Source organism: Diceros bicornis, chromosome 11 (genome assembly GCF_020826845.1).
Source record: "Diceros bicornis minor isolate mBicDic1 chromosome 11, mDicBic1.mat.cur, whole genome shotgun sequence".
Taxonomy (NCBI): domain Eukaryota; kingdom Metazoa; phylum Chordata; class Mammalia; order Perissodactyla; family Rhinocerotidae; genus Diceros; species Diceros bicornis.
In genome coordinates this window covers 14,216,254-14,240,507 of record NC_080750.1, presented here as the reverse complement: position 1 = coordinate 14,240,507, position 24,254 = coordinate 14,216,254, and the positions used below count along the sequence as shown (strand labels likewise).

The window sequence follows — 24,254 nt, the reverse complement described above, 5'->3', positions numbered from 1 at the left end:
TGTCAAAATTGCCTGTAGAATCATGGAATGTACGTTAGGTAAAGCCATTGTTTTGTAGGTTCTTCATTATTATGTTTTACAGAACGTTATTCTATTTAAACTAGATTATTTTCTCCATATGCTTAACTAATGATTTTAAGCTTTCCTGAAAATCGTTTAGTTTGAGAAATTGCTTCCTATTGGCTGTTATTTCTGAAGTATCAGTGGCTCTCTATTTGCCCAAACTTTCAAGGTGTTACATGCTCAGCTTTGGGTTTTGCCTCAGACTCCCTCAGGTCATCCTTGTCTAAGAGTTCCCTTTAACTGTACATTTTGCTTCTAACGCTCCCTTTAGTTATCTAAGTGTTTATCTCCATCTCTCACTACCCGCATTTGCTACTCTGTGCTCTATTTATTTCATCATATTATAGCCACCTACACTTCTCTTTTTTAGTAACCACAATTGCTAAGACTTACACAGTTTTCATGTTCATTCTGTGCTTTCATTGTAGTGCTTTTCTTCCTCTATATCAACTGTGTTTCTTTCCTTGAAAGAAAATACGAATCTACAGAAGATGACTATTGCAACTTTGGTACCTCAAGAAGTTATTGTTTGACTTCATAAGGGGAGGTAAGGTAAGGATGGGATTAGAATAGGACTCATAAACTAACCAGAGGCTCTGTGAAGTTTCACACTTGAATTTAATTAGAATCTGTGTCTGTTCAGAGGCCGCTGTGAGAGTCTTTGGTGAAGAGGTGATGACAATGCCTTTCATTCCTTTTAACGCTGCCTTGGCCTTTTCTGGGAGGGGGGTCGAGTGCACTGTGACCATGTTTCTTGCCATGGAGCGCAGTATGGATCTCTGTTAGCTCCCTAGAGGTAGCGTCTTTCTTACTTGAACAGTAGCTGGAGTAGGAGATTGCTCAGAGTTCAAGATCATATCTGAGCTAGGTGCAGAGAACGTAATAGTTTGGTCATATGGCTGATAGTGATGGCAGCCTTCTGATTGGTTGCAATAATCTCCTGAGGTTTGCATTCCAGAAACACTGAGTTGGTAAGAGAAGATTACAATGTTTCCTGCATAACATTATGAATCACTTGCATTCCAAATTGCATCTGAAATTTGGGGTATTCAGGAAATTTTTTATTTGAGCTGTATATCCCGAGAGTGAGTAAATGAGAAACATTTGTGGCTATGTGGCTTGCTTGGTGGAAAACGTCGATACTGGGTCCAGTTTTTTTGGATGAAGGATTAAGAATTTGAGGTCTGTTTTGGCAAAGGATTGGAAGTCTTTCTTGGAGACTCGATTATATTTCTAGTTTTGCAATTTATTTGATTTTGGAAAATTTGCTTCGGAAATGATGATTTAAGTATCTGAATTATTGAAGAAGGATCTGGTAAGCAAACAGTTCTTCCCACATGCACACATTTCAGAATAATCATTTGAACTGTATGTTCAGACTTCTGAAAAATATTTCCAGCTAAACCAGAAAATTCTAAATGTGAAAGATGTGGCTTAAAATGAACCAGAAGAATTCTTAAACTCCATAAGAAATGGGTGATTCTTATTAAATGCTAATTTTGTTACACTAAAGGAAAAACATATCTTGTAATATTTAAAAAAAATTTGACTTAGTGTTTTGCAGGCTTTAAAAAATACCTGATCTTTTGGTAGAAAATTATTTGTTTAAATACAGAATTATGTCATTTAAAGTTGAAACTTTGACTCCTTTGGGCATTTCAGAGAGAGAGGGTTGTTATATCTCATTTTCTTAAGGTCATATTTCCAGTCCTATCTTCCCTGGGACTTTTCGTAATAGGTTATCAACATAAATGAAAAGTTGGCTTGGTGTCCTCAGAACAAGGAGCGTATGGAAAAACACTTGGGTCTTGGTCCACCTCATGCGGGGTGTCAGGGTGTGGGGATGGTCTAAATAAGCTAAAGGCCCTGGGCATTAGGCCAAGCTTGTGATATCAACACAGCTCCACCCCAATTCCCATGTCGATTTGGTTTCCCCATTACCAGCAGAGCTATTTTATTACATATTATTTGCTCTCCTACCTCTGCCTTGTGTGAGGATGGACAGTCTAGGGCGGTCTATCCTGGAGTCTTTTCTGGCGACACATGATGTTTCAGTATGGTGGAGCTGGGAGATCACATGTGGATCTCCAAAGAGAGCAGCAACTTGGATGTTTTTGAAGCACGGAGAGGACTTGCTCTGTTGTCATCAAGCCACCGAGATCCACAGGCTTATCAAATAGTGTTGATGCAGAATTTAAATAGCAGTGGTACAACCAAGCAACCAAGAAATAGAACTTTCAGAAGGATTTATCACTTATACCCAAAATTATAAATAGTTTCCTCTAATTCTGTTTCTTCTCTATTTCTGTTTTTTTCTATCAAATTTATACAAATCGTATTTATACAATATTTTCTAGAATGTGTCTGTTACAGAATAGTAAGATGCAATTGTCTAATGATTTTGTTCAATAATACCATAAAAATATCAGTTAAATAACTGAAAGATCTTGTAATGAATTATATTCCACTAAGGTACATATTTGTCTTTCATTAGGGTAAAAGTTTAAACTAAAGTAAAATTACAAGCAATTGATCCCATGAGGTGTTTTTTTTGTGTGTGTGAGGAATATCAGCCCTGAGCTAACATCCATGCCAATACTCCTCTTTTTGCTGAGGAAGACCGGCCTTAAGCTAACATCTATTGCCAATCCTCCTCCTTTTTTGCCCTTTTTCTCCCCAAAGCCCCAGTAGACAGTTGTATGTCATAGTTGCACATCCTTCTAGTTGCTGTACGTGGGACACCACCTCAGCATGGCTGGACAAGCGGTGTGTTGGTACGCACGTGGGATCCGAACCCCGGCTGCCAGTAGTGGAGCACGCGCACTTAACCACTAAGTCATGGGGCCGGCCCCGATCCTATGAGGTTTTAAGGACCAGCCCTACTGTGGCCATACATTCCTGTGGGGAGTAGGGGAATTTTATTACTTATCAATTTATTATTTTCGTTCAGGTGTAGTTTATTGACAGGGCAAATGAGTATTTATAGAAATATCCTTAAGTTATATATAGTGATAACCTTAAAATATATGTTAATCCTTAACAATGATGATGATGATGGCAGCTAACACTTACTGAATGCTTAACTATGTGCCAGTAAGTGGTCGTATGTATTATAACCTGAATACTTCCTGTGACCCTACTAGGAAGGTACTGTACTAATCCTCTCCCTTTGTCAGATGAGGAAACTGACACCAGAGTCTAAGTCACTTGCCTACCGCCCCACAGCCAGTGAGCAGCTGGATAGGAGTTGAACCCAGGTGATCTGTCTTCCTTGTCTGCTCTCTTAACCTCTGTGCTCTAATACATTAGAGTTGAGGTAGTTTGTAAAAGAATAAATTCAGATTTTAAAAACCTTCCCTGTTTCTGAACTTATTTAGATATTTTTGAAACTGCTGAAAATTTTCAAAAGTTTAATTTTTTAAAAATATATTTTAAAGTTATTTATATCATGTTTTCCTGGATCTTTTTTGAGTTCCCAAAGTCTCCTTCCTTCATTACGAAGCATTGCATCTTCTTCTCCTTCACCTAAAGGTGGTGTCCAGGCGGGATCTGTCTGTGCCTCTTTTTCCCTTTCATTCCTTTCTCCTCATTTTAGCTGTTAGCTAATATGTTAAAAATGTGTTAAAGTTAACATTTAGATTTCTTAAAATTAATAATAGTAAAATTTCAGAATCAGAGTGTGTCAGGTTGGGTGAGTAGGTGGGACTTTCTGTGCCTCTCAATCCAGAAGCCATACAGGTGTTTCCTCTGCTACCTCCACTGAAGACCAGCCCCGCCTCCCAGTGTCCGTGTCCACACAGCAGTAAAATAGAATGTGTGGTTGCCCTTGACTAACACAAGGGTTCTATGAATTAGAGCGTGACTTTGAGCTATTTTTCAGAATGATTTTCATCTCGCCTATCTTATCTGTGTGTATTTGTGATTACATTATCTATTGCTGTGTAATGAATTTCCCCCCAATTTTTTTTATTGAGGTCATAATAGTTTATAACATGGTGAAATTTCAGTTGTACATGATTATTTGTCAGTCACCATGTATATGTGCCCCTGTACCCCTATGCCCACCCCTGAACCCCCTTTCCTTCTGGTAACCCCTAATCTGTTCTCTTTGTCCCTGTGTTTATCTTCCACATATGATTGAAATCATATAGTGTTTGTCTTTCTCTGTCTGGCTTATTTCGCTTAACATAATACTGTCCAGGCCCATCCATGTTGTTGCAAATGGGATGATTTTGTCTTTTTTTATGGCTGAGTAGTATTCCATTGTATATATATACCACATCTTTATCCATTCATCAGTTGATGGGCGCTTGGGTTGCCTCCACGTCTTGGCTATTGTGAATAATGCTGCAATGAACATAGGGGTGAATAAGTACCCCCCAATTTTAACAGCTTAAAACAACAAACATTTACTATTTCATACATTTTCTGAGGGTCAGTCATTCGGGAGCAGCTTAGGTGGGGGGTTCTGGAGTTTCTGCCCTGGGACTCAGGCAGTTGCAGTGAAGCAGCCAGCTGGGACAATGTGAGGCCTCTGGAGACTGGATTATGGCTGGAGATTCCACTTCCAAACTCCCTCACATGGCTATAGCAGGTGGCTTCCATTCTTAACTATGTGAGCCTTCCCTAGGGCTGCATACCACATGGCAGCTTGCTTCTCCCAGAGAGAGTGATGTGAGAGAGAGAGCAGCAATCTTTCCTGATTTTGGAAATGACATACCATACCATCACTTCTGTAGGATGCCGTTAGTCACACAGACACAGACACAGACCCACCCTGGTACAGTGCAGGAGGGGGATGCACCAGGGTGTGAATACCAGGAGGTGGGGCATCAGTGGGGACCCTCTTTAAGGTTTGCCACTGCCATGATCAATGGGGAAAACTTGCTTTATAGAGGATGGGGTAGGGTTAGAGTGCATGGACAGTACAAGCACTTGATACAGAATCAGAAGGAATGCAGAGCCCAGCCCAGTTTGGGTACTATTAAGAAAGGCAGTTTTAATCAGTGGGTTCCTGGCTCTGATCCTTGCCCGCTGAGCCGTTTGCTCAACTCATTCCTTCAACCGATAGCTCCCGACATCTGCTGTGCCAGGGCTTGTGCTGAACGTTGGAGACGTTATAGTTAAAAAGATGATCTAGTTCCTGTCTTCATAGTGGTAAAAACAATGTTTAAAACTCGGTTTCTCTTTGTGAATTAATGGCAATAATGCCTACTTCATTGGGGTTTTGTGTGGATTAAATTAAATGAGATAATATATGCAAAACACCGTGCCCCTCTACGTGCCAATATCTGTTACCAAGTAATTTCATGATCACTACCCCTGCCAGGTTTGTAGTTTTGGTTTTATAGTTTTGTCTCTATAGAAAACAGAGCAAAATCTGTTTTATTTCTCCTAAGTTCCTCTCAAGGTAGCTAATATAATTCTAAACATGTAGAAAACTTCTCAGTAAATATTCGCCACTCAGAGGACGACCTGCTGCATGGAATGACCGAGTCCTAACGGGCCTGCTCCTGACTGTGGGCAGCAGCAGCCGGGCTCCCCGCTACTGAGTTGCTCCGTTGTCGGATGCATGGGGAACCCTGCTGAAGTCGCTGAGTACTGTTTTCTGTGACATGGCACTGGCTGTGGCTGTGTGGCCTGTCTTCTGTTTGGAAAGACAGCTGGACTTTATAGACACAAGCAGTGTCCCGTGGGGAAGGTGTCTTATTGTGCTCTGCAGAGAGCCTTGTTAGATACAGTGGTTTGGCGACCTTAGAGAGAGGTTTAAGATCGTTATCATTGTTTATGCTAAGTTCCTTTTCAGCTTTTTTAAAGAAGCGAATTTTCTGCAGGCCGATTGTTTCTTGGAGAACACAACTACATTCTGCCTGCTCTCAGAGACCTTCCAGAACGGGGAATGCTGGATACGAGTAGGTATTGTCCCTAGAATCATTTACAAGGCTCATTGCTGCTTTCGTAATTTCATAACCCAGCAAAGCCCACCTCTGTGGGCTCTTAACCAAAAGGAAGCTAGAGGGCTGCAGAACGTTTGTTTCCTAATTGATGTTGGGCCTTTGGTAACAGGGTTGGTGATAGGGAAAGTATGAAGTGCAATTGAAAATAGAAAATCTGTGAAATTATTCTTCTGGGAGAAAAGTGCCAAGTCGTATATATAATATTTAATTTAAATTTATTATTATTATTAATTTAAAGTTAAATTCTATTGAACACTTAATTTAAAACCTTTAAAATTCAAAACTGAAAAAAATATTTAATTTAAAATATTCCCAATGCCTCCAGAAGAGAAACCTAAACTGCCTAATAGGTCCATGGTTTCACCTAGAGAAAGGATTTATTTACATATGTATTTCTGTCGCTGGCACAGGCTCCTCAAGAGCAGTCTGGGTCAGTTATGTTAGTTTTCCCGCTGCTCGCCCACGCGGATACATCTAGGGGGCTCATGAGTGCTCCTGGACCGGGCCTCCTCCGCTCTCTTTTTAGCCTCTTTGCTGATGTGGTGCGCCTAGTTGATGTGCCTTGTCAATTTGGAAAAAGCTTATGTCTGTGTCCTTTGCAATAACAGAAAGCAAATGCTTCCACTTGAACTCTGGCCTGAGTTGATGTGCGTGGGAGTGTTTGGTCAGGCAGAGTGTCACGTTTTTACTCTGAGTGCTGAGTGTGTACTAGTGTGCGAGTACACATTTCAATCTACTGTGTAAGGATTTTAATCTCTCAGCCAGATGACTATGTGGCCAACAGCACCTTGTCATTATGTCAAAAGTCTTTACAAATATGACCACAGACAATCAGACCCTTAAATTCAGGTACTCTGTTGATTAACAACCAGACAGTCCAGTCTGGATGAGTTTTAGCTCAGAAACCTGGGATAGAGAATAATGATGTGGCAAACAAAGGTGAATGGGAAAGGAGGTATTTGCTGTGAAGGAGTGGGGTTCTTTCAAGTCACACTTAACAAATGTAATAATGAAAGATGAGTATTTGAGAATTCATCTACATTGTGTTAAATCCACTGGAACTGGACTATATCATTACAGGATTTAAGAACAGATATGGTAGAAATTAAAAAGAAAGTTTAAAATCTTTTAGTTGCTAAAAAATATAATGAGAAGAAGAGGCATTTGTTACAGATGCAGTGAAGCAAACAACACAAATACCCCGTTTATCAGAGGAGGAAATTAAACTAACAAATATATATATATTAAGAGTTACAACTAAAATCTAGACACCTGAAATTAAGCATACACACCACTTGTTGCTAGGCGAGATATTTTTGTGTGAATAAAGAAGGAAATGGCATTTATTTTTCAAAATTGGACATACATTTTATGATGAGTTTTAGGTTATTTTTTAATGATTGGTGTTAAATTAGTCAATAAACAAATTGCAAAGTGAAGTCAGTTTACTTAACTGCGTGTAACACGGAACACTAGAATTAGCCACATTTAGTTCTTTATCAATGGAAGTTGAGTTTTCTAGGGACATTTCTATTCAAAGAAAACTGTACTTCATCCAGTGTGTAAATAGATTCTCATAAAAGGTCAGCCACTCCTGAGCAATACAATGTAAAATGTGAAGTTCTACATTCCATCACTGAGTTAATAAAATATTATTCAAAAGAAGGTATAAAATGTCTCTTATAATTTATATATCTTTCAATTAATGTAACCTACACAACAGCTAAATATATTAAATTCTGAGAATTTTCAGAAAACTGGCTCACAACCTTAGGAAAAATGTTATCTGAGAACCTAATCTAATCACTCTTAATTGTGTCTTAGTCCTCCTTGGGAATCTCACCTGATTGAAAAGACAGCTTGGGGAAAGGGAAAAGGAAGGTTCCTTACTGAGTTGTGGGCTGCTGTCTATGGTGCTTTATTGTATTAAGAAGGTACAGAGTCCAGTGGAAGAGAGTTCTTGTGATTTGAGTGTGGCTTTTCTTTTCACTTGGAGCTTTGTTTAATGAGAGTCTGGAAAGTAATTAAATATATCATTATAATGGCTGACATGTCAAAACTATACACACTCTTTTTATTATATTTAATTAAATGGGTAATCAGTTGACTAAAGTGTGTGTGATTTCTTAAGTTGGTATTTAATAAACATTTTATTTAATTCACCTCAGTGGGCTGAGATTGAAGCAACAACATTTCCTGGTTTCCTTTCCTGTGGTTAATGAAGTCCTTTGAGATACAGTTATGTACATTGTGTGGTGGTTTACACATCTGTCTGTTCTCTTAGTTTTTCAGACAGGAGACAGGAACAAGAAGGGGCATGGTCATTCTTGCTGACTGTTAACCTTGCTCTGCTCTGAGCAACAGCATGTGAATCCAGCTAGGCTTGCGGGGGTTTTCCCTGTGTGACTTAATTCCATGCCCATTTCTAGACTTTGGAATGTTGTATGCTCATATGTAGCTTGTTTTTTACTTTTGTCAAATTTAAAATGCTTATTATCAAGCATTTATATGCTTGTAATAAACTTCTGTAAATACATTCTGCTTTGTTTCAATTCATGGTGAGACCAATGTCGCGTTGTATATGAAGGGATATATAATAATCCCTTGAAATACTTTGCACCTTGTTATTGAATAACATGTATGATTTTTAACTCTGTTGACATCATCTAAAACCTACGGGGAAAGCTCATAATAAATTTTACTTTTAGAAAGTCAATCAATAAGTAAACACAAAACAAAACAAATAAAAACTGATTATGCATGCTTATGAAGTGAGATTTCAAACTGTGCCCCTTTGGCCCATTATAAAAACTTACCACCTTTCTGCATCAGCCTTATGTCATTTAATTCTAATAGTTCCCCCCAAAGGAGTAGTATTAACCCCATTTTACAGTGGAGAAAGCTGAGCTCAAGTTTATGGAGCCTGGAAGTGGTGGAACAGAGCTTTTTGCCCCAGGCAGTCTGACATGCAATTTTGGTGTCCAGATTCTCCCAGAAGGAGAGAGACGATGGGCACAGTAGTCAATTTTTTTCTGGAAGACTCAGAGGAATACATGTACATTTTAGAACAATGATGAATATATGCTTTAAATACATTTTTAATGAATGAATTGTGATTTTTATAACTGATCTAATGCCAAAGCTAGTGAAATGGCTCCCTTACAGGAGAAATCACAGATAAAAGTCATTTAGGATTGAAGGCACTTTATCTGGGGTTCAGTGGTTAAGAGTATGTTTCTATAAAAGATTGTAAGTAGCCTGTTTTAATGTTTGGAGATACATGAAAATTAGGAAGATGTTGTAAGAAGATACATGTCCTCTTTATTTTTGTGAATGTTAAGAAAGGTGATGTAAATAATACTTACATATTCCTCAACTTCTGACATCAAACATGCACACTTACTTACAATGGCACTCATTCTCTTTGCTTTCTCCCAGCGTAGAGAAGTGTCCCCTCCTCTTTCTTAAAAGTAAGCCTTCTGCGTGTGTTCCTCCCTCTGATGAACACTTACATTGTAGATTATCCTTTCTCTGCATTTGATATTTACTCTCTCACTCTCAACAGGATTCTTCTCATTGATTTTAAACAAACTTCTCTTTCTTTTCAAAATCTTTCCCCCTTGCTCCCATGTTCCCCTGCAGCAGGGATCCTTTCTCCATCCTTGAGTTGTCTGAATGCTGGGTCTCCATTTTTCTCACCTCCAGCATACTCTGCAACCCACACTAACCTGGCTTCTGCCTCCCTCCAGCCGTGTAGTGGTTCTCCCTCAGGTCACCAGTGCTCTCCATGTCACTAAACCACTCAAGGCTTTTTGGACCTCCTTTTACTAAATCTTCTCAGCAACATTAGGTGTTGACAGATACCTCCATCTTGAAACACTCTCTTCCTTTGGCTTCTCTGAAACCACCTACCCACTTAGCCACTCATGTTAATTCTTTTTTACAGCTTGTACTCTTTATTATATGTGTGAGTTCCTTCTGTTTGCCCCACTCTTATCAAATATGCATGCATGCACACGCACATGTGTACACACACACACACCATTTTCCCTTTGCTACGTTCCTCCTATTCATTTCCTTCCAGTCTGAGCTAAGTCGTCACTTTACCAGGAAGCCATCCCTGAACACTGGACTAGGTCAGCCCTCTCTGTTGTATACTCCAGGCGCACCATGTTCCTCTCTGTCCTCGCCTTCATCACGTTCTTTTCCATTTCTTTGGTGATTGATTAATGGCAGTCTCCACTTCTAGTCTGTAACCTCTTGGAGGGTGGGTACTCTATCTATTTTATTTCACTGTGCTACACTTAGTCCTAGCATAGTTCTTGGCACATAAGTGCTCAAAAAATTTTTTTTTTCAAATGAATTACTCATCTCTATCAGAAGTATTTCTGTCTTAGTTAAAATGAAAACTAATGCAGAATTAAAAATTAATGATATTGAAGGATTATTCCTCTGAAATTATTTGTAGGTTATTTAATGCTACATTCTTGTCTAGGTTAATATGTTTTCTTTGACCAGAAGTTATTTCAAACGTACTTTAGTTTTTTTCAAATAGATTCTATTGTGGCAAAATAACTAACGTATTAAATTTCAAGTTTGATTGTATGAGTCATGGTTGTGCAAACAGAGCTAATAGGGTATGTGTTTATATATATGTATATATGAAGAGATATATTATAAGGAAATGGCTCACATGATTGTGGAGCTGAAAAGGCCCCACATCTGCAGGATGCATCAGCAAGCTGGAGACCCGGGAGAGCTGATGGTGTAGTTCCAGTGCGAGTCTGAAGGCCTGAGAACCAGGAGAACTGTTGGTGTAGTTTGAGTCCGAAGGCCCTCAAGCCTGAGATACAGCAAGAGCCGATGTTTCAGCGGAGTCCAAAGGCAGGAAAAAACAAAAGTCCCGGTGTGAAAGCAATCAGGCAGGAGGGATTCTCTCTTACTCGGGGGAGGGTCAGCCTTTGGTTCTTTTCAGGCCTTCAGCCAATTGGACGAGCTCACCCACATTGTGGAGGGTAATCTGCTTTACTCAGTCTGTGGATTCACATGTAACTCTCATCCAAAGACACCCTCACAGAACACCCAGAATAATGTTTGACCAAATATCTGGCACCCTGTGGTCCAATCAAGTTGACGTAAAATTAACTGTCATATTGATGAAATGAACAAAATTTCTTACAGGTTTCTACTTTCAAGGTTTTTTCCTGTCACATCGGGCTCATGTGGTTGCCTTATAATCTTCCTCAAGTGCTGCAGTCCACTGGGAACGTTTAATCTATGCCTGACTCTTTAGTCCCTTCACATATTAAGGCTGCTTTTTCAGTCTAGTTTTCTACAACTTTTCTGTAATACCCGATGTTCTAGGTAGGTTTGCTGCTTTCCATAGTGCAGATCTGTCCTTTGCAGTGCTGAGACCTTGCTGGAGTTTTTTCTGTACTTTAATAAACCCATTTAACTCATTTCCTCCTGATCTTATCTTCTCCAAAATTTAACCAGTTTACAAGTTTCAGGGTAAATTTCAAGTGCCATTGTGAAAATACCTCCAGAAATTCTACAGCTGCTACTCTCTGTACAAGTATCTTGGCCCTTGCTGCTCTTTCTCATTGTTTAACCAATTTGTTCTATTTCCACCGAAAGCATGTACAATCCAGCAGGACCAGTGTGAGTATTCTTACGAGTGTGGGTATTCTGCAGTACTGTGCATGCTATGTGCTACAGTAAATGTGTCGAATGAATATTCAGTTTCTCTGACAGGTTTTTGAATTAACTTTCAGTATACTGAGTGAAGCCAGCCCTGGTGGTCTAGTGGTGAAGATTCGGTGCTCTCACCGCTGAGGCCCGGGTTCATTTCCTGGTCGGGGAACCATACCACCCATCTTTCGGTTATGCTGCAGCCGCTGCATGTTGCTGTGATGCTGAAAGCTGTGCCACCGGTATTTCAAATACCAGCAGGGTCGCCCTTGGTGGACAGGTTTCCGTGGAGCTTCCCGACTAGACAGATTAGGAAGAAGGACCTGGCCACCCACTTCTGAAAAAAATTGGCCATGAAAACCCTGTGAATAGAGTGGAGCATTGTCTGATATAGACCTGGAAGGTGACAGGATGGCACAGAAAGACCAGGCAGGGTTCCGCTCTGCTGTACACAGGGGTGCTAGGAGTCGGAGTGACTCTGCAGCACTAACAACAGTAACAATATCAAGTGAGGTGTGCTTGGCCTGATTCTGGTCCTCTTTCCAGGGAGACATCTTCTTGTCTAATCTGTTCTCTGATTTCCCGTTGGTTAAAACACTCCCAACTGTTGGCTAACTTTTGAATTCTTAAGATGTTAGGAATGGGAAATTGATTCTAAAACTCTTTTCCTAGTGATTTCTACTTTCTTGAATGACATTCTTGCCTTTACTGTTTTATTAGTTCAAAAGGGAATGACAGTTCTTTTTTCTCTTAGTTCAGTTCAGCAGATCCTTTGTTGGTAGCCTGCAATGACCAAGGTATTGCGTCCAGGTCCAGGTATTGAGATTTATACAGAGATGAACATGATGTAGTGCCTGCCCTCAGGGAGATGACAGTCTTTGGGGAAGGGAGGAGGCAGGTGAAAGGAGAGGCCTGTGTTTAGCTAATTCTTATGCAATTTAGAATAATAAATATTTTGGGAATGATAATTTGTATATCATTTGGGGATATAATCCCTTCCCCCTTGTTGCTTCCAGCCCAGTTGGGGATTCAGCTAAATAAATACAGATCAGGTGGTAAATAGTCTGATGGGGACAGCATAGACTGTTAGGAAGGCATATGTGGTTCAGACTTGCTTATGTAATAATTTGGTTGAAACTCTCTGTTCTCATGTGATATGGACCAGACTTGAGCAGTTAATAGAAGAAGTTTGTACTAGTAGGGGATGGTAGAATTAATGCTTCAACCATTTTATTTTAACTTAAGTTTTATCAAATATACATTTATTCACCAATTTTTTGATTTATGACCAAAGCCTTCTTGGTTCTGAGTGTAAGTTCTCTCAGTAGAGTTCGTTACCATATTTTTTAAATAACCACTCCATATAGTATCCAGTTTTTCTATTTTTAAAGTAAAGACTCTTGCAAAGCAACCTGAGTGCAGAATCCTTCCAGATTTGTGATTTCCCCCACTTTTATAATTACTTTGCCTTGTGTAATTTGACATTTTTTTTATGGACTTACCTTTGAGTCTTTTCAAAACATTCAATTGATTTTCTTAGAAACAATTAAATTTTTCTTAGTCATGTATCTTTGGTTTATGTAATATTGAGTTGTTACATAATTACAATACCTTATACCAGTGGTATAAACAGATGTGGGAACAAACACAACTGACTCTTGGGGTGCAAGCATGCAAGTCAAGTGGTGAGGACAGAGGTGTGCAGTCTCCTCACTGGGAAGGCTGTGTTGGGCATCATTCAGCAGAGTTTAGGGTATGCAGAGTGTCAGGTAAATCTGGGAATCAGTTAAATGGAGGTCAGTTAAAAGAGCTTCTGATGTAAAATAGAGCAGATATGCTGTGGGAACACAATCCGCCCTCTAATTGCTTGTGTATAAAGTAGCTACCCTATTCTTCATTGCATTATCTTATTCTAAAATTTCTTGGTCTGTCAATATTGCTAACTTATCTTTAAATGAAAAAGGTTAAGTATAGTTTTTTTGTTTTTGTTTTTTTTTCTGTGAAGAGCCACTGCTTCTCAGGATCACGTGACTTCTTTGTAGCATCTGTTTCTTTTTATTCTTCTCATCTTTTCTGTAGACTCTTCTCCATGATGTCAGACTTGTTTTCTAAGATGCTTCAGACATGACTATCTGTTTGATTCACTCAGAGAAAGATATGTACGTGTCTTAGTGATTTGTAATTGATATTCTTTGCTTATAGACTTGATTTTTTGTTTAATATAGTATCCCATTCTTAGGAATCATATTAAACTGTTTCCTTGCTGTGTGGCTGATTATGAGCTGTGATTAGAATAGAGACAATTTTGTTTGTACTTGCGTAAAACCTCATTTTTCTTGTAGGACCTGATTAATGCACTCTAACATGAAATTAGCTTATCCTGCACTATTCATTATTTTAAATACATCTCTCATTTTTCTGCCTCACATTATTTTCCTTGATTTCAAAATGTTTTCTTATTCTCAAAAAAACACAATTTTAAAAAATATTATTTTGCATAAGCTATTGTATCAGTCAAATTTTGCAGCAGACTGCTCTAATAAACAACCCTAAACTCTTAGTGGTTTATAGCCACAAAGATTTATTTCTGATTCACACCAGTATGAGGTGCTGGAGGCTGCAACTCTTTCCATAGCTCCGTTCCACGTGGTATCTGAAGGAACAGTCCTTACGAGGGACACGTGTTTTCCTGGTATCGAGGAAAGAGCAGTGGCCCAAACATGGGATGACTCTGGAAGCTTTCACTTGGACGTGGGTCACTTTGCTTCTAATCACATTTCATGGGTCAGTGCAAGTCACCTGGTCAGACCTGTTGCAGTACACACCCCCCGGGCAGCACTGTGAGCCGCAGGCAGCTTGGTGCAGTCCTACTGGGAAGGGAATGAATAAATTGGAATGCTATCATCTGTTAGTTCTGTTTCATTTTAGAGGTTTTTAATTTTATTGTTAGATTAATAGTAATAGGTATATTTTGTGAATTTACTGTGGAAATGATTTTTTTCCTGATGTTTATCAGCTTTGTATATTGAGCTCTATAGAAATGATATTGATACACAGGTTTACTCTGAATCAGAGTTTTAATAAAGAAGAGTTAAGTGAGAGGATATTCAGTATGAAATTCTTACTATTTCATTATATTTTCTTTTCTCTACTTTCAATGACTCATCTCCTACTTCCTATTGATTACTGAGTGGGAGTCCAGACTTTTTTCCCCCCATACTGGGATCGATTATTTGGATTTGTAAGCCCAAGAATTGTTTGAAGATGATTTCCTTTTGTGTTGACTACTCATTAGTCATTTAGCTGGATAGTCTGGATTTTCACAACTTACTACCTTTTCAATACAATGAGTTGTTCCTTAGCGAATTTCACAATCATGGTTTTTCTTACATTGTCCACATGTGGACAACAGCCTGCCAACAAGTAAACAAACACCAAGTTAAGTCACAGACGGATGCAGCTGAAATACCAAATGACCCATAGCCCCTTCTAGAATTATATTTGTTTACACACTATGGGGATTATTATTTCCCTCCAAAACAAGAGACAGTTACTTTTGCTGTTTTGAAATAACAGAACTGAGCCTCAAATGCATGGCTTTGTGAAATCTAGCCTACTGAGGCATGATACTTGAGAAGAGACAACAGGCAAATTGTCAGAGAAAGTTGAGGTTTGTAAGTAATGCTGGATGTTGAAGGGAGATGGGGAATTTTAACAGTAGATACGTCTCCCGGATATCCAAGAGTAAATGTTTTTGAGACAGTGATAGAATCAGAAAAAATTAGACTGGAGGGCATCGTGAGTTCATTTGGTCCTAACTGTTGTCACAATGCAGAAGCAGTCACGTTGATAGAATCTTATCAAGTGATAGCTTACATTATTTTATGTAATTTCAGAGAAGGCCCCACCCAACCTTACAAGCTTGTGTATTCTGGCTTTTCATTGACATACTAGTTAAATATTTCTCTTAATTCCATACCAACCTTCCTTTTGGTAGGGTGAAGTCTGAGAGGGAGAGCAGTGATTGGATTAGCTTGTATGCCTACTTTTCCCTTCATGCTCATTAAAGAGGCTCTCGAGAAGATGCGTGTACTTCACTTGTGATTGAATCTGGCTTTGGAAAGGATGAGATAATAAAGCCCAACTCCGTCATTTTACAGATGAAATAAAATAGTTCTAGAGATATGAGACTTCCCAGGGGTGACAGAGCCCAAGAGTGGGGAAGCCAAAGTCAGAAGAGCCGTCTTCTGACTCCTAATTCAGTGTTCTTCCTATTGTATACTGCGTATAAGTAGCTACTCCAGGAGTATATTAACATCAGATGTAGATAGTCAATGGAATATAAGTTTCTCCTGTGCATGAGATTGAGGCAACATAGTCAATAATAGGTTCTGAGCCCAGTGCCTGGCTAAAAAGAGAAAATTATTATATGAGTCATTGAAAAGTAAATAGAAAGAATAAAGATTTATATGAGACCAAATTCTCTTGAGCCTTAAATGCATGAGGTTATTTTAGGCTCATTCGGAACATATTGGATCCAGGAAAATTCAAATTGTAGCTGCATAGATTGATTAATTCTCCTTCATTCCCGACCCCGCCACATCACGTCTTCTAGTTCTCGCCTCAGCTTCTAGACTGGCTCCAGCATTCACTTTGTGATCTTTATTAATCACCTCTGTGCCTCATTTTCCCCATATGTCAAATGCGGGCTGGTTGGAGGAGTTCTTGTTGGAGAGGGACCCTGATGCTAACCATTTCCTATGTGCCTGCTGTCTACAAGACATGCTTTCTATATTCTATGGTAGTTACTCCTCAAAACAACTCTATGAGGTGGGTACTTACTCTCGACTCCATTTTATAGATGAGACTACATTAAGATAACCTTTTCTAAGAATACATAGCTAATAAGCTGTGAACTAGGATCCAAATTCAAGTCCATTTGACTTCAAAGCAAAGTCTATCTTTCCAGTGTACTTGACATTTCCAGCCGTACCTCAGAAAGTTACTCTGAAGATCTGTTGAAATAAAGTACATGAAAAACTTTAGAAAACTGCAAAGTGCTGGATAAATGTGAGATATTGTTATTTTTTCTAAGAGTTCTTAGCCACTTATCAGAAATTATCAGTAAGGTCCAAGGCATAAATAAGTATAGGAGTGTTATTTTTTTTGCTTTATGGATGAGGACATTGAGGCCCATAGGGATAAGGAGGATGCCCACATATCCAGAAAGTGGCAGAGTACTGTCAGCTCCTAGTCTGGTTCTAAAGCCCACTGCCTCCTCGTGTTCATCCCTAGGCCTGGGTTCTTGCTCTGGCAGAGGGGCTGGGATTCCATTGCCCAAGGACTGATTCCTATGATGGAACTTCCCAACCCATGTGCTAAGAGATCCTGGTAAGCTAAGAACAGATTACTAGTGTGGAATGAGATATTGATATTGATGGTATTTCTATTTAAGGCAATTTACATAAAGTTAACATTCCAAATTCATGACAGATGAATACAACTATATTTATATGGCTACCTTTCTATACTTTGTGAATTTAGAAATTAGATTATTTTGGTGTATAAGAATTTTGGTGGAGCCTGCCTCAAAAGAATGCTCTGTAGTGGCTGTACCACATGGTACTACCTCTGGCTTTCCTGTTGAATAGTCACAACCAGATTATTGCTTTTTTTACAGATTTGTTTATCTTTATTACATAAGTTTGTTTCAGAAACCCTGACAATCAGGATATTCAGAGAAGCTCTTGTGTGTGTAAATTTTTCTGTTAATCTGAATTCCATAATATGTGATGTTACCAAAATGATGAATCTAATAAAATCGAAGCCACTACTGTTTTTTCGGCTTCTTTCAAAGAAACAGATCAGAGTTCTACTCTTTTAACAATGCACTGGCTGTCCAAAGGAAATGCTTTGCAAGTAGTTTATCATCTAAAATAATTTCTTTTTTGGTTGGAGAATATGAATGACTCTTACATTGTAGATTTGTTGAAGAATAGTAATTAATTTTAAAAATGGCTGAATTGATGGATATTCTTGGGTACCTGAGTGAAGGACCACGTGAAAATATATTTATACACACAGAGAAGATAGAGATTCAAAGCAGAAATTCGCAGTTGGTGTTTTATTTTGAATCCTTAAGAAGAATTATTATCTAATAGAGTAACATTTGTGAATGCTTGAGAGAAAACTTCATCACCTTGGACTCATCTCTGACCCTTCTCCTTCTCCCACACTCTATATACAATCTGTCAGGAAATGGCATCTGCTTTCTCTTCAAAGCATATGCAGAATCTGATTACTGCTCACCGCCTCTGCTACTTCCCTGCTATAATCCTCCCGAGTCACCACTGTCTATGACCTGGGTCATTGTCATTGCCTCCTAGCTGTAAGTAAATAAAGGAAATATCAGTAAGCTTTTTACTAATAATTGTTTTTCTTCTGTAGACACAAGCAGTTTTGTATTCTCTTTTACTATTCATTATTTGTAAAATATTGAGCAACTTTTATGAGTATGGCTGATGCTGTGAAGGATACACGGTAATTCCTGTCCACTGCCTTGAGGAAATCATTTTTTGGGAGATGAGAGCAACACATATTAAAATTTCATTGATCACATGAGCTAAATGACAAAAACAACAGAAATAAATTATAAGTAAGTGCACAATTGAAGTTAAGGCATTTTATATCGAGAACTCCTAATTCGAGAACCTACAAGAACTTGGTAGATTAGAGCAGGTTTCATGGAGGAGGAGGCAAGTGAGCTGTGCTTCAGAGGATGCTGAGGAGGTGCAGCGGGGAGACCAGGTGGTGCCTTGGCTTTATTCTAAGCAGGAATGAGCTCAGTGCTTTCTGAGAGGAGGTGTACCAGTTGGACTGAAGAACAGGAGGCAGGTTCCTCTGAAGGATATTTGGGGATGAGAGGATGAAGTGGGTTCAGATTATGGGAGTCCGTTTGGTAAGCTATTGGAGCCATATCTGGGGACACGACTGGTTATAAATGTTGAGAATCCTGCACTGGGGCTGGAGGTGGGTGGGTCCAGTCAATATTATTGGTAGGAAATCTGAAGTGGAGTTTTAGAATGTGGTTCTGGAGAGCATGAAGGGTATAGTTAGGGTGACCAAGTGTCCTCGTTTGCCCAGGTCTCCCAGTTTCAGCAGTGAAAGCCCCATGTCCTGGGAAACCCCTCACTCACAGGCAAACTGGAGGCTTGGTCACTTTAGGTATGATTCAGATAAGTGACTGGTATCAGAGGTCCAAACCAAAGTGACACATTAGCATGTTAACAAGTGAGCAGAGCATGACAACCAGAAATGCAGCGCAGAGCGTTTCGGAGCTCTGGTAGGCAGGGAGTGGAGTTGAATTGTGTTTTGGCTGAAAGCAGTTTGGCCAAATGAAATTTCATCAAAAGCAGCATTGTCAAAGCAACTTTGTTTATGTGACAGTTTGATTGACACAAATTTTGAAAAAAATGAATCTTTTAACCAGTGGCTCTCAAGTTTTTGAATAATAATAGCTCCTGTACATGAATGCTTAGCATGTGCCAGGCACCTTGCTAGATGTTACAAATATTCTCACCTTTAATCCTTGCAAACATCCTATGAGATAGGCACTATTATTTTCTCCATTTTATAGATGAGGAAACGGTGTTTTGAGAGATTAAGCTGTTTGCTCAGTTACACAGCAAATTAATCACAGAAAGAGACTTTGAACCCTGGGCATCCCAAAGCCTTTGCTCTTAGTCACCATGCCGTACTGCTTCCTGGTATCAAGGAGCAGCCTTTATTTATTATTTATTGTTCTCTTTTACTACAAAAGTAATACATATTAATTCTAGAAAAATTGTATGGACTAGCAGAAGACGACTATGCAAAATTCTTGCAATTCCCTCTACTGAGAAACAAGCCATGTTAACACCTTTGTTGATATCTTTTTCTTTTTGGGGCACATTGAGATATATGTATCTCAATAAATATATATATATATATAGTGTTTTTCTATAAAAATGACATTTGATAAATCTTTAAAAACCAATTGTTAGACCTTAATTTTTTCCAACTTACATTGCTGGGCATTTAGGCTCTTGCAACTTTTTGATATTGCAAACAGTTTACAGTAGAAATAATTAGCTGAAAACGATACATAAATAAAGTAAAGCAAAATGAAACAAAGCTATAAAACAAAAAATTTAGAACAATGGTAATGCAAGAGATGAATAACAGTGGTGAAATCACTTGCTTTATGTTGTATCCCGATTACTAATACTATTAACACCAACGGTGGAAGAATATTTGCTTTTGAACAGACATGATGTTCAACACATTGAGCTACAGTGTTTTCAGCAAAATCACCCGGAGCTGGTGACAGGAACCATGAGCAGGACCTCAGCGCCCAGGCAGAGTCCCAGGAACACGGCTAGTCCCTAAAATGTAAATGCAAGGAGTGACTCTGTTACGGAGTAACTGTGTCCATGGGAATAAGCCACAAACCCAATGACCGGAAGCGATGGCTGTAACAAGGAGAAGTAAATTTCAGGATCAGAATATTAAAACAGTTATCAGAGCTGGAGCACAAGGTCACAGCCAGGCTAATGACAACCGGGAGTTGATGCTGAGTCCCAGAGTGTTGGGTCAACACTCTAAATCCTTCTTGCCAAAGGGCAGGAGATTGGGCCTGGCATGAGCTACAAATGGGGAAAATCGCCCCAGCGAGCTGGAAAGATTAGGAATTTGGCAGGTCTGACAATCCAAGGTTTTGAAGGAGAATAAGAGTTGTTGTGATTAAATCAGTGAAGTGTGGGCAAGGAGGCAATTTAAGAGGATACTTCTTACGACTATTGTGGTAGCAAATGAAAAGGAAGAGATGCTTGGTCTGGGCTGTGGTGGGAATTATATGTAGAAAGATACATAGAGATCTCCATTAAATAAATAGATTGGAGGAATACCTGTAATAACTTTCCTCTTAAAACATTTTTGACATACAGACAAAACATGCAGTTGATCCTTGGAGCCTGTAACGCTGCCATTACTTTTATTAAATTAAAGTTTTAACTGGTATATTAAAATTTTCTTTTATTACAGAGCCCCTAAATAGGCATGCTGTGTCTTGTGATTGCAGTTTAGCTTAATGTTATCATGTTTTAAAATTAAAAATTATTATCTTGGTGCTATGAAGGCCATCACAAAATTAATGACTAATATGCTAGAAAGACATTTCAATTAACTTTGTTGGATATTGATCAGATAAGCACAAAGATTTATGATTGTATTCTGAAGTCTTCATTAGGTGAGTCCTTTGTTGTTTTCAGTAACCTTAGCAAGTGGTTTCCAAACCCTGGAAAGTACCGCTTCTGAGTTAATTTAAAGAGACCTCTCTTTTGCTGAGTGTCTATATTTTTTGTTTGTTTGTTTTTTGTTCCACTAAGAGTAACAGTTGTATAGAAGTTAATTCAGTGTTCTTAATTAGAAATAACGTTTTATGTTTCTGGAGGTATGAAATTGAGAAACTTCTGAGAATGCTCTAGATATTATTGGAACTTCCTTTAATTAACTGTAGCTAATGGTTAGATTTGCTTCAGTGCTTTGAACTTTTGAATCAAGCCTCCTTTGCACAGTATTTGATGAATATGATCATCATTTCTGTCTCTTCCATGGAATTTTCTAATATATATTATTTTTAAAATTATAGAATAATCTGTTTATTGTAAAAAAGAACTAAAGTAAAACAGTGTTGAATATGGACAACCCCTCTCCCAGCCTCAAAATGCTAACTGTATAAAGTCTGTTGCATAGTTTTCCAGTTTTTCGTGGGGGTTCTGCTTGTGTATCCCTACATCCATGTGCATTAGACGTTCCTCTTTCTCCCCTCTCCCTTCTCCTCTCCTCTTCCGCTTCCTCCTCCTCCGCTGTCTCCTCCTCTTTGTAATGCTGTGACATTACTGCCGCAGGAGAGGAGCCTTTGTTCTGTGTCCTGTGCTTTGTTGAACTACACTCCTGGTGGAGCTCATTGTCCTTGTCTTTTCCTCCCCTTGCCCACCACGAAGGTTCAATACATTCAGGCTATGCTTTGCTTCTCTGTATCCTGAGCAGCCAGACTGGGAGCCGTCCCAGAACAAATCCTCAACTATGTAGAGGACAGCAATTTTGGGTGTTTCTCCTGGGGACGGCTAGCTAAGCAGCCCCAGTTCTGGCTCCCCTGGTGACGGGCCCCAGGCCCAGAGGCCTTTTTTTACCTGTTGATTCCAAGTGTGAAGTTTCTCTGGGGTTTCCTTGGGAAGAAGGTTCTTTGCAGCATTCCTCGTCTGTGTCCGTTACGGGTTGAGATTTCTTCTGCATTAGTTATCTATCATTTCAACCCTGTGTGATTTCTGTCTTGTAGAATTATCTTTAAAAATTTGGTATGTTGATGGTGGACCTTGTTTTCTTTCTTTTTTCTTCTGTCGTTTTAGTGGGGTTTAGAGGTGAGGTACACAGGATAACCTAGTCAATGCTTTGAACCTCCTAGATGCCTAGTGTTTTTTCTATTTTTGGTCTGGTTTTTTGGAAATTCTTTCAGGGCTCATGTGCAGTTCCTCTGGTTTGTGTTGTAATTTGAAAGTTTTTTTTTTTCCATCCATTTTTGCATTTAATGTTAATCCTAACGAAATCATTGATATCTCATTGCTCTCTGTCTGGGTATGGAATGACACCATTACTTAATAAACTTCTTTTCAGCTGCTTTTATGGGATGCCACAGGGTGTTACTGCGTAAGGCCAATTAGTGATGCAAAATTCACTTTTAAAAATTTAAATAATTATCCTTATTTCATTTGATATGTATGAATGTCAGTATCTCTAAATAGTACATATTTCTGTTTTATTTGCCAGTTGACTGATATTGTCAGTTTCCTTTTTCAGTGTCCAGATCAATTGGAGATATAAAAAATGTAACACTAACTTTTCATGGGCACATGGTACTCAGTGTATCTTAAAATGATCTCTTCGTTACTATCAGTAACAAATGAATGGTTCAGCATTTTTTTTTTTTAATTTTGTCTCAGGAAGGAGAAAACATTTTCTATTTGGCAATTGAAGATATAGAAACAGATACAGAGCTTCTGATTGGCTACCTGGACAGTGACGCGGAGGCTGATGAGGAGGAACAGCAAATTATGACAATGATCGAAGAAGGGGAAGTTAAAAATTCTAAAGGACAATCAACAGCGGGCAGAAAAGGTATTCCCTCTACTTGGAGGTCTGAGAGTTGTAGGAGAAATATAGTTTGAACTGTGGTTGAATTACGATTGCGTTATAATAGAGTGTTCTCAAAATAAAGTTAGTTCTTGTCCGAACTGCTCTCAGAAGGTATCCAGATGTGTACCCGTCTCTCTTCTAGCAGGAGGAGAATGCTGGGTGTGGGTGATGGGTGTGCCCTGTAGGACGGCCAAGTTCGGGGCAGCTCTTGGCTGGTGTTGCTCTCACTGGTGTAGCAGGGTGGCTAGGAGTGAGGGTTTTTGTACTCTAGCCCTGAATCTGCCACTCATCAGTCTTGTAACCAGGCAAGTCACTAACTCTCTGAGGTTGACTTTCTCCTCTGCACTTGGGGAAAGGCCAGTACAGAGGTGTGCAGAGGGCCTTGCTGGCCCTACGGGATTATTCCTGGGCCTCGCTCTTGTTTGAGGTCCTTTGAGAATCTGGAGCCTCTGGAAATCTCTTTCTATTCTGATCACTGAGGCCTGCAGGATTGCTAGTGGTTCTAGTTGGGTGACCAAGAACTTGTGATGACCGTAGGTCAGACCTGCTTAAATCAGTCCTTCAGTCCAGGAGGTAGATGTCACTTGTTTGTCGTCTGCTGGGGAAGAATCAATTATTATTGTGCCTGGTTCCTATTATGTTGTGTTTTACTCCTGATAGGATTTCAGGAAATATGAATGATGTTCTAAGAATTGACATTTTGTAATAGGCTGATACTCAGTATAGAGTATTTTTCCATTTTGTTTAGCAAAACTACTTCAGAAGTGACGCTAATTTCTTTAGTTGTTCTGGTAGTAATGTCTTTCATATGAATTTTCTATTCTAACTGTATGTCATTGGCTGAGAAAGAAAGAGCATTCCCAGCATTGCCAGCTTATGCTTCTGTTTCTTTATTTTATTTGGATTATTTAAGGGGAAAATTAGGACAGGCTGTCTGTTCTGTCTTTCAAATATGCTTTATGCTGTTTGGAACATCAGATTTTGGGTGGTGGGAATTATTTCTGTATTATTCTGTGATTTTTTTTTTTTTTGTATTTTTTTCTCAACATCACCCCCCAGTGCATGTTAATATTATGTCCACTATTTTAATATAAAAATAAATCTACTGCTTAGTATTATGGCCCTGATTTTTCTTTAGTTAACAAAATATCAATTTCTGTTATTTTTGTAAAAAGAATCAACAGGAACTTAAACAGATTTTTAAAACATGAATCAGGTACTTACATTGTTGCTATTTTTACTTTAGAATTCAGTTTTGTTTACAAAAGCAAAACAAACCCAAAACAAAATAAAAAAAAAACTCCAAACAAA

At 38.9% G+C, this 24,254-nt stretch overlaps 1 protein-coding gene across 7 annotated transcripts in view; it reads left to right on the top strand.

The window, feature by feature from the left end:
• PRDM5 (PR/SET domain 5) overlaps positions 1-24,254 on the top strand; it is a 197,411-nt gene that overhangs the window by 72,135 nt on the left and 101,022 nt on the right. For all 7 annotated transcript variants that reach the window (XM_058549984.1, XM_058549986.1, XM_058549982.1 and 4 more), the window contains one exon: positions 22,751-22,925. In XM_058549984.1, the coding sequence (XP_058405967.1) occupies positions 22,751-22,925 (175 nt within the window). The remainder of the gene's footprint in view (positions 1-22,750; positions 22,926-24,254) is intronic.